The 13,495-nt window shown below is 42.4% G+C and overlaps 1 protein-coding gene across 5 annotated transcripts in view; it reads left to right on the forward strand.

The window, feature by feature from the left end:
- The window catches only part of LOC105920987 (contactin-associated protein-like 2), a 208,744-nt gene that overhangs the window by 80,689 nt on the left and 114,560 nt on the right, over positions 1–13,495 (forward strand). For all 5 annotated transcript variants that reach the window (XM_036134290.1, XM_036134289.1, XM_036134287.1 and 2 more), the window contains 2 exons: positions 169–296; positions 11,704–11,874. In XM_036134290.1, the coding sequence (XP_035990183.1) occupies positions 169–296; positions 11,704–11,874 (299 nt within the window). The remainder of the gene's footprint in view (positions 1–168; positions 297–11,703; positions 11,875–13,495) is intronic.

Consider the following 13,495-nt stretch of genomic DNA (forward strand, 5'->3'; position numbering starts at 1 on the left):
TTTGCACTCTTTAAAAGTTTCAATAGACAAATTTGGAATAACTCATAATTAATTTTTCTTTGTAATTTCTGGTTTCTGGTGCTACGTCCGAGTTTTTGTTTGCTTATTTTGGATGTTTTGCTTGTTTTGAACAAACATTTTGTCTGTTTCATATATTTTGTGTGACAGGAAAGAGGATGCAGGCCTGTTAGTGTATAAAGACCATTTGCCGGTGAATAAGGTTGTGGTTGGTGATACAAGCAGAGCCGGATCTGAGGGCAAACTGACTGTTGGGCCTCTTAAATGCCAGGGGGATCGTAAGTGTTTTTCTGATTACTCCTGAGTCCTTATGCTTTTTGTATGTCCCCATCTCACAACAGATTAAGACCACACATGATTTCTATGACCTTAGCTATTGTTTGAATGTTTCTGATATGCAGAACATTTAGAAAATCCTGTTTTACAGTGGCATCATAATGGTAATATATAATATATCGGGTCTTCCTTTGTTGGGCACCCAGCCATACCACCATGCTACTGTCACTTTTTGGATTTTTGTTGTTACTTTTCTGTCAAACCCCTAGAATTTAAAAGTTAATTGAAACTATTCAAAGAAAAAAAGTAATTGCCCCCGCAAGTTCAGTTAACCTTAAATAACATACCCAAGGCAGGCCGGTAGAATCTAGATGTTATTCAAATAGTTTGCTGACAACATACATCTGGAGTTGTTCTCCGCCTCTCTGCCTGTTCGGACGCTTTTTTCTCTGCTCCCTGCTTGCTTGCATTTTCCTGCCTCTTACTTTTTATCTCCTTTTTATCTCTTAACCAAAACCACAGAAAGTTGGATTTAGGTATTTTATTCATTTTCTTTTACTTTTTTTTTTATTTTGATTTTGAAAAGATGCCTACCTTCACCACAATGGATTTTGACAAGCTTTTACAGAAGATAGCCGTTATGGAACTGAAAATCTGTCGACTCGAAGTGAATTATGATGTAAACAATAATGATGACTAATGATGTAAATGAAACAACCCTGCCTGTGATTCCGAGCGGTGACTACCAGCCCAGCGACTCAGCGAACAAACAGTTCCCTGAGGAAAATGAGAATCCCTGGACCACTCTGGGTGCAAGACCAAAGGATCAACGAAACCCACTCCTAGACAAAGAAAACTGGCCGAGACTACAGAGAGATGTCCCAAGACAAGTGAAACAACAACGGGCTGTTCTCAAAACAAATGATAGGAGTAAGCCTGCTGGAAATGTTGGAATTCCATTACTAAACAGATTTGCTCCGCTCCAAAATGTGACCCAGGAGGATCTTGACATCAATCAGAGGTATGTTAACGATTTTCGTTCTAAGACATCAGAGAAAAGACATGCCACAGGGCCGAGGACCCTGATATTATGCAATGGATCTGTAAGTGGGATTAAATATTTCTGTAACAAGAAAAACACAGAGGTGTTGATTTATAACGATAGGAACTGTGGCCTGGTGTCTGATGTATCAGACATCCTTCCAAGGATGTTGAAAGAACGCCCGACCTTGTATTATGGAAAAACTCATAATACAAGCTGAAGCCTTGGGCAACGTCACCCGGATAAGAAAATCAGAAGTTTTGAAAGAGGATTACATTCGTCTGTTGAACTTAGTTGATGGCCTTCATGTCAAGGTGTTTCTCAGCGGCCCTCTTGCGCCCGTTAATTGCGGAGATGAGATTTTTTCCATAATTCTGATGCTAAAAGAATGGCTGGAAAAAACATGCAAACAAACAACTGTGACCTTCATAGACAACTTTAACATCGTTTGGGAGAGGAGACATCTGTTTAGCGACAATGGTTTCCATCTAAATAGTTCAGGTGAAAAACGGCTGATTTTAAACATCTTCTATTCTGTGAACCATGCACCGTCAGCTTTGTCCCAAAACAAAGCTCAACCAGTGCCAAAACAAATGATAAGCCCAGTACAGCCCGAACAAGCCAAGATAAAGATGGCCAGAAATAGGCTATGTCAGAGCTACAGGATCCCATATCTCAGCAGGACAAAGAGAGGACCAAGAACCTCCATCCCCACAAACACCAGTCCAGACTGGACCCAACTCCCCTTCTTCTCCACAAAGCCCAGAAGTTCCTTTTCTGGAATTTTCTCACAACATGAACAAAGTATTTAAAATTGGCCTACAGATGATATCCTCTCCACATAGCCATTCTGCTGTGACTAAACCAGCATTTTCCAAAGGGCTCAGAGCCTCAGATCCTCCTCTACGTATCACAGAACATGTATAATCTCACCCAATCTGTATAATATGATTGAACTTGATTTTGTAAAGTGCCTTGAGATGACATGTTTCATGATTTGGCGCTATATAAATAAATTGAATTGAATTGAAATTGAATTCTGGTACTGAGGAACCCCAAATGACTTCGCTGTGATACAGATTGGGCCCTGGCACGTTTATCAGACATGACAGCTTCCAGCATCAGCTTGGACCTTTTGCCGGAGATTATGGAATATTTGTGATGATACGTGGCAGAAATAAGAAAAACAAAGGGATAAACAGGAACAAATACTTAAAAGTCATAAACTGTCAGATGCAACCTGTCACAGAGACATCATCAACTACTAAGTAATATAAACTGGGTTTATTAAACATTAGATCTCTGTCAGGAAAATCCCTTTTAAATAATGACTTCATTATTGACAATAATCTTGATGTAATGTTTTAACAGAAACATGGTTACATGAATCTAATGAAGAACTTATTCTGTTGGAGTCGACACCTCCAAACTACAATTTTCTTTGTGAGAGCAGACAGCAAAGGAAAGGTGGAGTAGTAGCAACATTGTTTAATGATTCACTAAAGTGTAAAAAGGTGTTTTGGGAAAATTCGACTCTTTTGAACATTTGGCTCTCCAGGTAAAGAGCCCAGTACAAACTATGTTTCCAAATGTTTACGGGCCTCCTAAGCCCACATCAAACTTTTTTAAGGATTTTAGTGACCTTCTGTCTGTGATATGTGTTGATTATGACTGTTTAATTATTGTGGGAGACTTCAACTTTCATGTTGACAACCCTTAAGACAGAAGTGCAAAAGAACTGTGTGACACACTTAGAAACTTTGGTTTAACTCAACATGTTAAACAGCCAACACACAAACACGGACATATTTTAGACTTGATCATCACTAAAGGTCTAAATATTTCTAAGGTCAATGTAACTGATGTTGCCCTATCTGATCACTTTTCTGTTACCTTTGAAAGCATAATTTCCAGTGACTCATTTAGCCAAAGGGACATCGTAAGAAAACGCACCTTTAAGGACAATGCCACGGAAACCTTTATTCAAGCTTACTCTGCTACTTTGGGCTGCAACTCAGTAGATGAGCTAGAAGATAACTTTCATTCTAAAGTCTCAGGCATCATTGACTGCATTCCTCCAGTTAAAGTGAAAGTTCTTTCTGGGAAGAAAAAAACTCCTTGGAGAAATGCTCCAGCAGTTAGAGGTGAAAAAAGGGAGTGTCCAAAAGCTGAACGCAGGTGGAGAAAGAACAGACTGCAGGTTCACTATGACATCTATAAAGAGAGACTTTACAGATATAACTTACAATTGAAAAATGCAAGGGAATCTTTCTTCTCTGAGATCATCAAGAAAAACATTAATAATGCTCATGTCTTATTTGCCACAGTCGACAGGTTAACAAATCCTCCTGTGTCGGTGACTTCCGAACTCCACTCCACCAGGGCCTGCAATGAATTTGCTAACTTCTTTACTGAGAAAATCCTAAAAATTAGAGGATGACCTTGTACTACCATATCAACACCAGAACCAATGCTGTATTCAGCTGGAACTATTTCTGACAAAATGTCCCATTTCAGCCAAATAAACCACAAAAGCTTAGAGCAGATCATTCAGCACCTAAGTTCCTCCCCCTGCTGCCTTGATGTTCTACCCACAGTTTTCATTAAGACAGTTTTACCAGTCATAGCGTCTGATTTGACTCAGATAATAAACACGTCCCTTCTGTCAAGTGTTTTCCCCCAGTCCCAGAACAATTTAGACAAACTTCTACTCCAGAACTACAGGCCCATCTCAAACCTCCCCTTTATCAGTAAGATTATTAAAAAAAGCTGTGTTTCAACAATTAAACACCTTCTTAACAACGACCACCCGCTTTGACGTTTTCCAGTCTGGCTTCCGTGCTCACCATAGTACAGAGACCGCCCTTATCAAGGTGTTTAATGACATCCATATAAATACAGACTGTGGAAGAACCACCGTGCTGGTACTATTGGATCTCAGTGCAGCATTTGATACTGTGGATCACTCCATCCTGTTAGAACGCCTGGAGAACTGGGTCGGCCTCTCTGGTACAGCTCTCAACTGGTTTAAATCCTACTTAAAGAACAGGGACTTTTTTGTATCAGTAGGTAACTTTACATCAAAGATGACAAAAATCACATGTGGGGTTCCCCAAGGGTCCCCTCCTCTTCAATATCTACATGCTCCCTCTAGCTCAGATCATTAGAAACAACAACATCAGCTACCATAACTATGCAGATGACACACAGCTCTACATCACCATGTCACCAGGTGACTAAAGCAAAGGACCAGAGAGCGTGCCTGTCCCGACGGAACTTTTTTTGCGGGATACATCTTGGACCCGTGGCAGAAATGGTCCACGGTGCGCCTCTCAATTCTTTCTGTTGAGGACGTCGAAGATGTCTACTTATTCGGATTTACGATACTTGGATTCCTCTGTTTTTGGCCTCGGAGGATATTTAATGTATCACCACCTTCAAAAGCTGCTGGCGGTCAATATGGCCTTGATGAGACTGCCAGCGGCAGTCGACGCGATCACGAGGTCGTTGAATGAACAAAACGGACGGCTTGATAAGCTGACCGCGGTTGTGGTACACAGAGGTGAGATGGGATAAAACCTGGAAGTGTGAACGTTACTAGCCCATCGATTGGATTATTGGAATATTGGATCCTAGAGCCAGCGGTGAAAAGACTCTAAGGCTGACAGAAAAGTTGGTGTCAGCTTGTTCTCATAACAAATTCAGTTTTTTCAAATCGGACTACCCACTATCAAATTCTCCCTGAGTTGTTATGGCGACATCGCACAAATCCCCCCCCCCACCTTCCTTGCTGACATCTGTGGAGGTGTCAAGCTGGAGCTGCGAAGTGATAGACTTTCCATCAAGGACACTTGCCTGCCGGAGGGACGGCCTTCATGGATATACAGATTTCCACACAACATGCACCCAGACACACATATGCTCACAAATACAGATGACTTTACCCGACCAGTACTCAAATGTTTACCTTTCTGCATATATGTGTCCCGTTATTGATTGTGCTTTTCGTGCAAATTAGGTTTTTTGTCGGATGCCTAACATTTTGTGTGGAAACACAAATTGTGCAGCACCTGTCTTTTTATCTCCCTCCACTCCACCAGTGTTAATCTTTCTTCAACAGATTCAAGGGCAGCGCCTGGGGACCCCGTGTAAAGCGGGGTCTGGGGCAGTTTGGAGGAACGCACCTAACGGCTTGCGCTCATGTAGCAGCGGCTGACTGGCTGCGTTCCTGGCAACGCAAGGCCTCAGTCAATCGTTCCCCCAAAATGTTTGTTAAGTGTATGTGATGGACGGTTGTACTGGAAATGAATTTTCGATTGCAATGCAAATTGCAGTTGACTAATAAAATTGATTGATTGATTATGAACCAGTTCAGGCACTGAGTAAATGCCTAGAAGAAATCAATGCCTGGATGTGTCAAAACTTTCTTCAATTGAATTAAAACAAAACTGAAGTAATAATCTTTGGACAAATAGAGGAGAGATCAAAAGTTAGCTCACAGCTTCAGTCGCTTCAGCTAAGAACCACTGATCAGGCCAAAATTCTGGGTGTAATGATGGACTCAGACCTGAACCTCCAAAAGCATCTAAAGACAATTACAAGGATGGCTTTCTATCACCTGAGGAACATTTCCAGGATTAAAGGACTAATGTCTCAGAAGGTTCTGGAAAGACTAATCCATGTGTTTATATTTAGTAGAATTGATTACTGCAACGGTGTTTTCACAGGTCTGCCTAAAAAGTGGATCAGACAGCTGATCCAGAACGCTGCTGCCCGCGTCCTCACTAAGACTAAGAAAGTAGAGAACATAAGCTCAGTTCTAAAGTCATTACACTGGCTCCCTGTATCTCAGAGAATAGACTTTAAAATACTTCTGTTAGTCTATAAACCTAAATACATTACAGACTTGTTATCAGTGTATCAACCCTCCAGACCACTAAGGTCTTCTGGCTTTAGCCTGCTCTGCATACCTAGAACACGAACCAAACACGGAGAAGCAGCATTTAGTTCCTATGCTCCACTTATCTGGAACAAACTTCCAGAAAACTGTAAAAGTGCGGAAAGCCTGAGTTCTTTTAAATCAAGATTAAAAACACATTTGTTTAAAATTGCCTTTGACTGTTCTAGTTAAACTGTTCCACTGTTTTTAATGTTCTTTTTTGTTTCTACATTCTATCCCTACTTGCTTTTATTCTGTTTTATTTTCCTATATTTTAATCATGTAAAGCACTTTGCATTGTCTCTGTACTGAATTGTGCTATATAAATAAATTTGCCTTGCCTTGCCTTGCCTTGGTGGGGCATGTTTGAGTGGAGGGGTTTGAGTGTCCCAATGATCCTAGGAGCTATGCTGTCAGGGGCTTTAAGCCCCTAGTAGGGTCACCCAAGGCAGACAGGTCCTAGGTGAGGGACCAGACAAAGAGCAGCCCAAAACCCCCTTATGATGAGTAACATTAATGGATCTCGTGTTCCCTCGCCCGGACGCGGGTCACCGGGACCGAGGCCTGGAGGTGGGGCACGTTGGCGAGGGTCTGATGGCCGGGCTTTACCCATGGAGCCCAGCCGGGCTCAGCCCGAAGAGACAACATGGGTCCCCCTTCCGATAGGCTCACCACCTGTCGGAGGGGCCAAAGGGGTCGGGTGCATTGTGCAACGGGTGGCAGTAGAGGGCGGGGACCTTGGTGTTCCGATCCTCAGCTGCAAAGCTGGCTCTTGGGACGTGGAATGTCACATCTCTGGTGGGGAAGGAGCCTGAGCTTGTACGCGAGGTTGAGAGGTTCCGACCCTATTGGCTTCATCAGGGCGTGATCTACAGCTCTCACTAGAGCGGTGCGCAGCCGAGTGTGAAGCGGCCGGGATGAAAATCAGTGCCTCCAAATCCGAGACCATGGTCTTGAACAGGAAAAGGGTAGAGTGCCTTCTCCGGGTTGGGGAGGATGTGCTGCCCCTAGTGGAGGAGTTCAAGTATCTTGGGGTCTTGTTCACGAATGAGGGGAAGATTGAGCGGGAGATCGACAGGCGGATTGGTGCGGCGTCTGCTGTGAAGCGGGCGCTGTACTTATCCGTTGTGGTGAAGAGAGAGCTGAGCCAAAAGGCGATTTACCGGTCGATCTACGTTCCTACCCTCATCTATGGTCACGAACTTTGGGTCGTGACCGAAAGAACGAGATCCTGGATACAAGTGGCTGAAATGAGTTTTCTCCATAGTGTGTCTGGGCTCTCACTTAGAGAAAAGGTGAGGAACTCAGTCATCCGGGAAGGACTCAGAGTAGAGCCGCTGCTCCTCCACGTCAAGAGGAGCCAGTTGAGGTGGCTCGGCCATCTGGTTAGGATGCCTCCTGGACGCCTCGCTGGTGAGGTGTTCTGGGCACATCCCACCGGGAGGAGGACCAGGGGAAGACCCAGGACACGCTTCTACCCCCGCGACCCGACCCCGGATAAGCAGAAGAAAACGGATGGACGGACGGACAACATACATCTTTCTCAAAAATTGGGAAAAGCAATACATCATGCTGCAAATCTTGCTAAAGCAATCTATGAACAGATGAAAAACAAAGTAATTGACATCTTTTAGTCGGAAAATGTTTACAAAAGCCATTTTATGGCTTTGGTTCTCCAGTGAACAATAATAGGAGCCATTATCAACAGAATTATTCAGTGAATCCTGGTTCACTGCAGACCAGAGTTAAAGAACCAAAGTTCATCTTAAAGAATGTGAATTTAGGTTAAATTAGTTTAATTAATTCAGAACATTTGGTATGTGTTAAGCACAACCTTATTTGATAAAATAACATTTTAAAGAATGATAGTCTCAGTAAACATCAGTGAACTTCTAGAACGTTCGATTTTATTAATGCAATTATACCTCCGGGGAGGCTAGGGGTCACTGTAGCGATTGGTCGCTATAATCAGTTAATCCTAAAGTTATACAAAACACCATTAAGTCAACATTAATATTCCGGCATGCAAAGCTCAGCCCTGCAGCTGGCGACTCCAGATCAGCCCCTTGTCTCAGCTTGGCCTGGTGAGGAAAGGAGACCGCTCCGCGCCGTCTCAAGTCAGCTTTCCTGCAACAGCTGAGAAAAATAAACAAAGGTTTTTCGACATTCTTTCACTTTGGCGTCTGGTTACGCAGAAGTTAGACTGCAGACTTAGCTTTGATCCAGCCTGGAGTTCTCCAAGCCCAGTCAGGTCCTCTGGACGAAGATAATTGCCCCCTTTGCTGTTCCAACGAAACAGAGGTAATGAGTTTCACAGAAAGCACATTTTACTCAGCTTGGTTGACCCTGCAGATGCTTGTGAGTCTTTAAGTCCCATGTGGCCCACATGAGTGGCTGGTCTCCCCAGTGTGGACCCTCTCCTTGAGAGTCCACAGGCAAGAAGGAAGATGAGTGAGGTGTAGCCTGGCTTCAAAGCAGGGCACCCTGCTGTGAGAGGCTGTCTCTGCGTGGATGCAGCAGTGTCATGTTACATGTTGTTCCCAATTCGATCTGACTTTTTCCCATGGCTTGATTGCAAAACATTAAGGAAGACCAAGAACGGAGTGTGTCAAACCGATTTTACTATTTACAAACCATGAGGAATGCCTGAAGGAAAAAAAGAAAAGGAGGACACTTCAGCTTTCTATACGCAGACACACTGCGTCAGATTTGCAGATTTATTGAGACTTTACACACACTGATAGCTGTTAACTTTTGTCTCTTAAGAGTATTTGGCTCAAAAATGCGTTCATGGCTGCTGATCCATTCACCGTGTACGGTAGAAGGCAGAACTGCAGTCTGCCTTTCAGACTGAGGGGAGTGCTCCCCAGGCCACAAGTGGGTAGGGAAAAATCTCGTAAAGCTGCACATTTTTACTCCGTAAGGCAAACTTTTGTAACCTTTCCTGCAAGCTGAATTCTTACTGCATTTGTGCATTCACAAACACACAACAATCCATCTTGTATCGCTCAACTGTTTGTGTCCAAACCAAAAACAGTTTGGGACAATGACATTGCAGTATTATGATTTAAGGCAGGATATACAACTGTGACGAAAGCAAAAGCTGCCGAGCCCACGGCTGAACCAATCTATCACACGAATATATAATAGCATCCCACATTTTCAATTTCAAGAATAAATTGCAAATTTCAAAAATTGTGCCAAACTGTGCCAAAATGGCACAAAAACAGATGGGGTCCACCTAGATTAAAAAAAATCTAAACCTGTATAACTTTTCAATGTTTGCTGCGTGGACAACAAACTTGAAACAGATATAACCAAGATGTTGTAGTGACTATTTATTGTGTTTATTTCCTTCTTTACTGCAAAAGAAAGATGTTTTGTATGTAAACATCTGTTTTTTTAGGCAAATTTGTTTTGGGCATTTAATACCAATTACTCAGGCCCAGAATAATCCATCCATCCATCTTCCAAACCGCTTAATCCCTCATGGGGTCACGGGTTTTGCTGGATCCTATCTCCAGCGTTCACTGGGCGAGAGGCGGGGTACACCCAGGACAGGTCGCCAGTCTGTCGCAGGGCAACACAGAGAGACAAACAGGACAAACAACCATTCACAACTAAGGACAATTTGGAGAAGCCAATTAACCTAACAGTCATGTTTTTGGACTGTGGGAGGAAGCCGGAGTACCCGGAGAGAACCCACGCATGCACAGGGAGAACATGCAAACTCCATGCAGAAAGACCCAGGGGTGTACTCGAACCCAGGACCTTCTTGCTGCAAGGCCACATCGCTACCCACTGCGCCACTGTACAGCCAAACGACCTCTGTGTTGATAACAAGATTAGCATTTTAGGCATTGTACAACTTGAGAAATACCTTATGAAGTATGAGTATGCATTTTTTGTGGAAAATAAACCCTCGGGTTTAAAAGGTTCAAATGCTACCAAGTACACCCGCAGACAATCAGGATGCATATTTACTACAAAAAACAGGGAACGGAGGTTATCAGATAACAAGAGAGACAAAACAAAGATTTTGTCTCTTTCCTTCTCCATCCTACTCCAATGGAAGGAGTGCTTCCATTTTATTGCTTTTCAGCTGGAGGGAGTTACTGTTTATCCATGCCTTGATTTCCTCCAGGCAGGAGGTAAGAGATGACAGGCCTGTGGAGGGGTTTGGGGCAGTTTTATTATGTAGTTGTGTGTCATCAGCATAACAGTGGAATGATAATCCGTGTTTGCTGATGAGTTGACCAAAGCGAAGCATGTAAGTGGCGAAAAGGATGAGGGCAAGGACAGACCCCTGGGGAACACCACTGGTGACTCATATCTTTCAAGCGAGACATATTCAGTCCTATTTGAGAGATAGGTGACAGAGCTTTTGTAGTCGGCACCCAAACCTTGGAAAGAGCTGTCATCCTATGTCCTACTAGCTCCCACCCTGGAGAGCTATTTAGTGACAGACTGCTGTGTCCCAGATGCTCTAATGCAGGGGTCACCAGCATGGTGTCCGTGGGCACCAGGTAGCTCTCCGGGACCATATGTGGTGCCCTAAAGCCTATTAAAAATAATAGAAAAACCCTCTTGTGAGCTACATATAAAATGTTATTTTATTTAGTTGATCTTCCTGTTTAATCATACTTGTACTTACATAGATGTAAATGATAAATGCTTTAAAAACATGTTTACATTAGATAAGCTCCTCTAGTTCAAAGGTCAGCACGCGTAGCCCTTTTTATGACACAGGTAGCAATAAAATAACTCTCAACTTCTAAAAGGTTGGTGACCCCTGCTCTAAGGAGCGCATCTGCAGGTCCTTTCTCCCAGCTGCAGTTATACTTCATAATCTCTGCAGCTCACATCAGATTCAATAACTGGTTATATCATGCTAATGGTTACACAGCTTCTGTTCCGACCATTAATTGTTTACATTGTTCCCAGATGCTGATGTTTACCTTTTTATCTTCTACTCTTGGTTTTTCTTTAGAGTTAATTTTAGATTAGACTAGTTTGTTCTTTTTTCTTCTTTTTCATAATAATAATTGTGTGTAACTGTCTATGTGTTTGCCACTATCACACCCAAATTCCCCCATTGTGAGACAATAAAGAAAGTCTTATCTTAAATTTTTATTTATTTAAAACAAATAATGTTATCTGATTTGTGTGTTATCTGATTGTTTTTCAAGGGTTTTAGCATTTTTATTTTTGATTGCATTTTATTCTCTTTTTTATTTGTCTTAGTATTCCAGGTTTAATATGTAAACTGTTTCTTGTTTTTTTCTGAATGCTTGGCTGCTTATGTTTCCATCTTAGGTCAAACAATTTGTATTAAAATATTAACTAGCAGAAAGAATAATTTCATGCAATATTCTTAATTAAACATTAATTAAATTCAATATATGTCCTGTTTTTCTGATTTCCAAAGGCAACTTCTGGAATGCAGCATCCTTTATCAGCCCCGCCTCTTCACTTCACTTCAAGTCTTTTCGAAGTGAAACCAGTACTGATATCTCCTTCTACTTTAAGACGTCTTCCAATCGTGGAGTCCTACTGGAGAATCTGGGAGCCAGCAACTTCCTTCACATTGAAATCAGAGGTGTGTGTGGGTGTGTGTGTGCTTGCATGCATGTGTGTGTGAGCTTGTAAACCGTACTCACCATATTTGCAAAGATATTTACTAATTTAGAACTATGCATAATTTATGGGGGTGAAAATTGATTCACGTACAAATCGTGATTCTCATTTTATTAAGATTCGGAATCGTTCCTAAACTGCCAAGAATCGAAAAATAGGCTTTTCCAACGTTTCCGAGCTTACGCGCTGCACGTGCGGTTTGTCAGGCAACAGTTCTTGTAATGCATTGTGTCAGCCAACGGTAGGTCGGCACAGCAAGCTAAAATCATTAACTAAGAAGTAGATTCAAGTGGTAGCCTAGTATTTATGCAAGGAGGAGCAGAAAGAACTACAGCCAGCCCCATCTTCACTGAAGGCAGATGTTTGATCGCCCTTTGGATTTCACCATTTCCCCGGCAAGAAGGAGTTTGACATGACATATGCAGTGTGCAAAGTCTGTAAAATGAAAACCAAGTACTTCGGGAACACTTCAAATCAAAAAGACCACATCTTACGCCATCACCCAGAGCTAAAAGAAGCAGAGAAGCGGGCTCTACCAAGTAATGACCAACGCAGACTCTGTCACTTCACTAAACTTCCACCCAACCCTGAACAGGCAAAGTGGATAAGTAGGTCTATTGCATATTTTATTTTGAAAGATCTTCTACCCTGCAGCGTTGTGGAGAATGAAGGCTTTAGATACATGGTGCATACGATAGAACCAAAGTAAGTCATACCATCATGGTAGTTTTTTTTTACAGTGAAAGCCATATCACAACTTTACAAAGAGACAAAAGTTAAAGTCGAAGAAGCCCTGGCCAAAACCAGCAGAGTAGCAATAACCTGCGATGTGTGGAATTCCAGAGCAACCCTTTCTTTTGTCACATTTCTTTTGGCTCATTACATCACTGACACCTGGCAGCTCAAGTCGCGTTTGTTATAGCTACAAACATTATTTTTGTAGAATTTTAAATTATGGTTTTGATTGCTATCCAACCACAATCATTTCGGCTGTTAGTCTTTTACTTTTGCCGCTTGTTATGATCAAATGAAAGGAGCTGATCAATATTAGCTGATCAATATTAGATCCATAATATTTAGAAAGAGAGCAACAGTATCAATTCTGCCAAAAATGGACACCCAAATGCATTTGTGGCAGTATCAATGTTTTTAACAATGCCTCACTCTCTGCTTGTTATGTAGTGCAGATCAGTGAACCCGATATTCAAGCCAGACACAGAGTTCTGCTTTAAAGGTTTATTTTGAAAGTAAAACAGTATCAGTCATAGGGAGGAAAATGTCCAGATTGGAGCAGGCTGCTCACAGCCGGAGATAACAGGCAGGAGAAGGCAGACAAGAACAAAAGGGCAAGGCAGAAATCATGGTCAGAGCAGTCCAAGGTCATGTCCAGAATCAGAGAGCTGATGAGGTGTCCAGCAAGGGCAAGGCAAACAGGAAAGGTCAAAACAGGAAGGCAGACAAGGAATGCTGGAAGGCTTACTCACACAACGGCTTTCTGACAATCTGGCAGTGAGTGACTGTGGGAGGCAGGAATATATAAGCAGAGTCCCAGGTGAAATGACTTTAACCTACTGTGAGGAAAA

Source organism: Fundulus heteroclitus, unplaced genomic scaffold (genome assembly GCF_011125445.2).
Source record: "Fundulus heteroclitus isolate FHET01 unplaced genomic scaffold, MU-UCD_Fhet_4.1 scaffold_79, whole genome shotgun sequence".
Classification (NCBI taxonomy): domain Eukaryota; kingdom Metazoa; phylum Chordata; class Actinopteri; order Cyprinodontiformes; family Fundulidae; genus Fundulus; species Fundulus heteroclitus.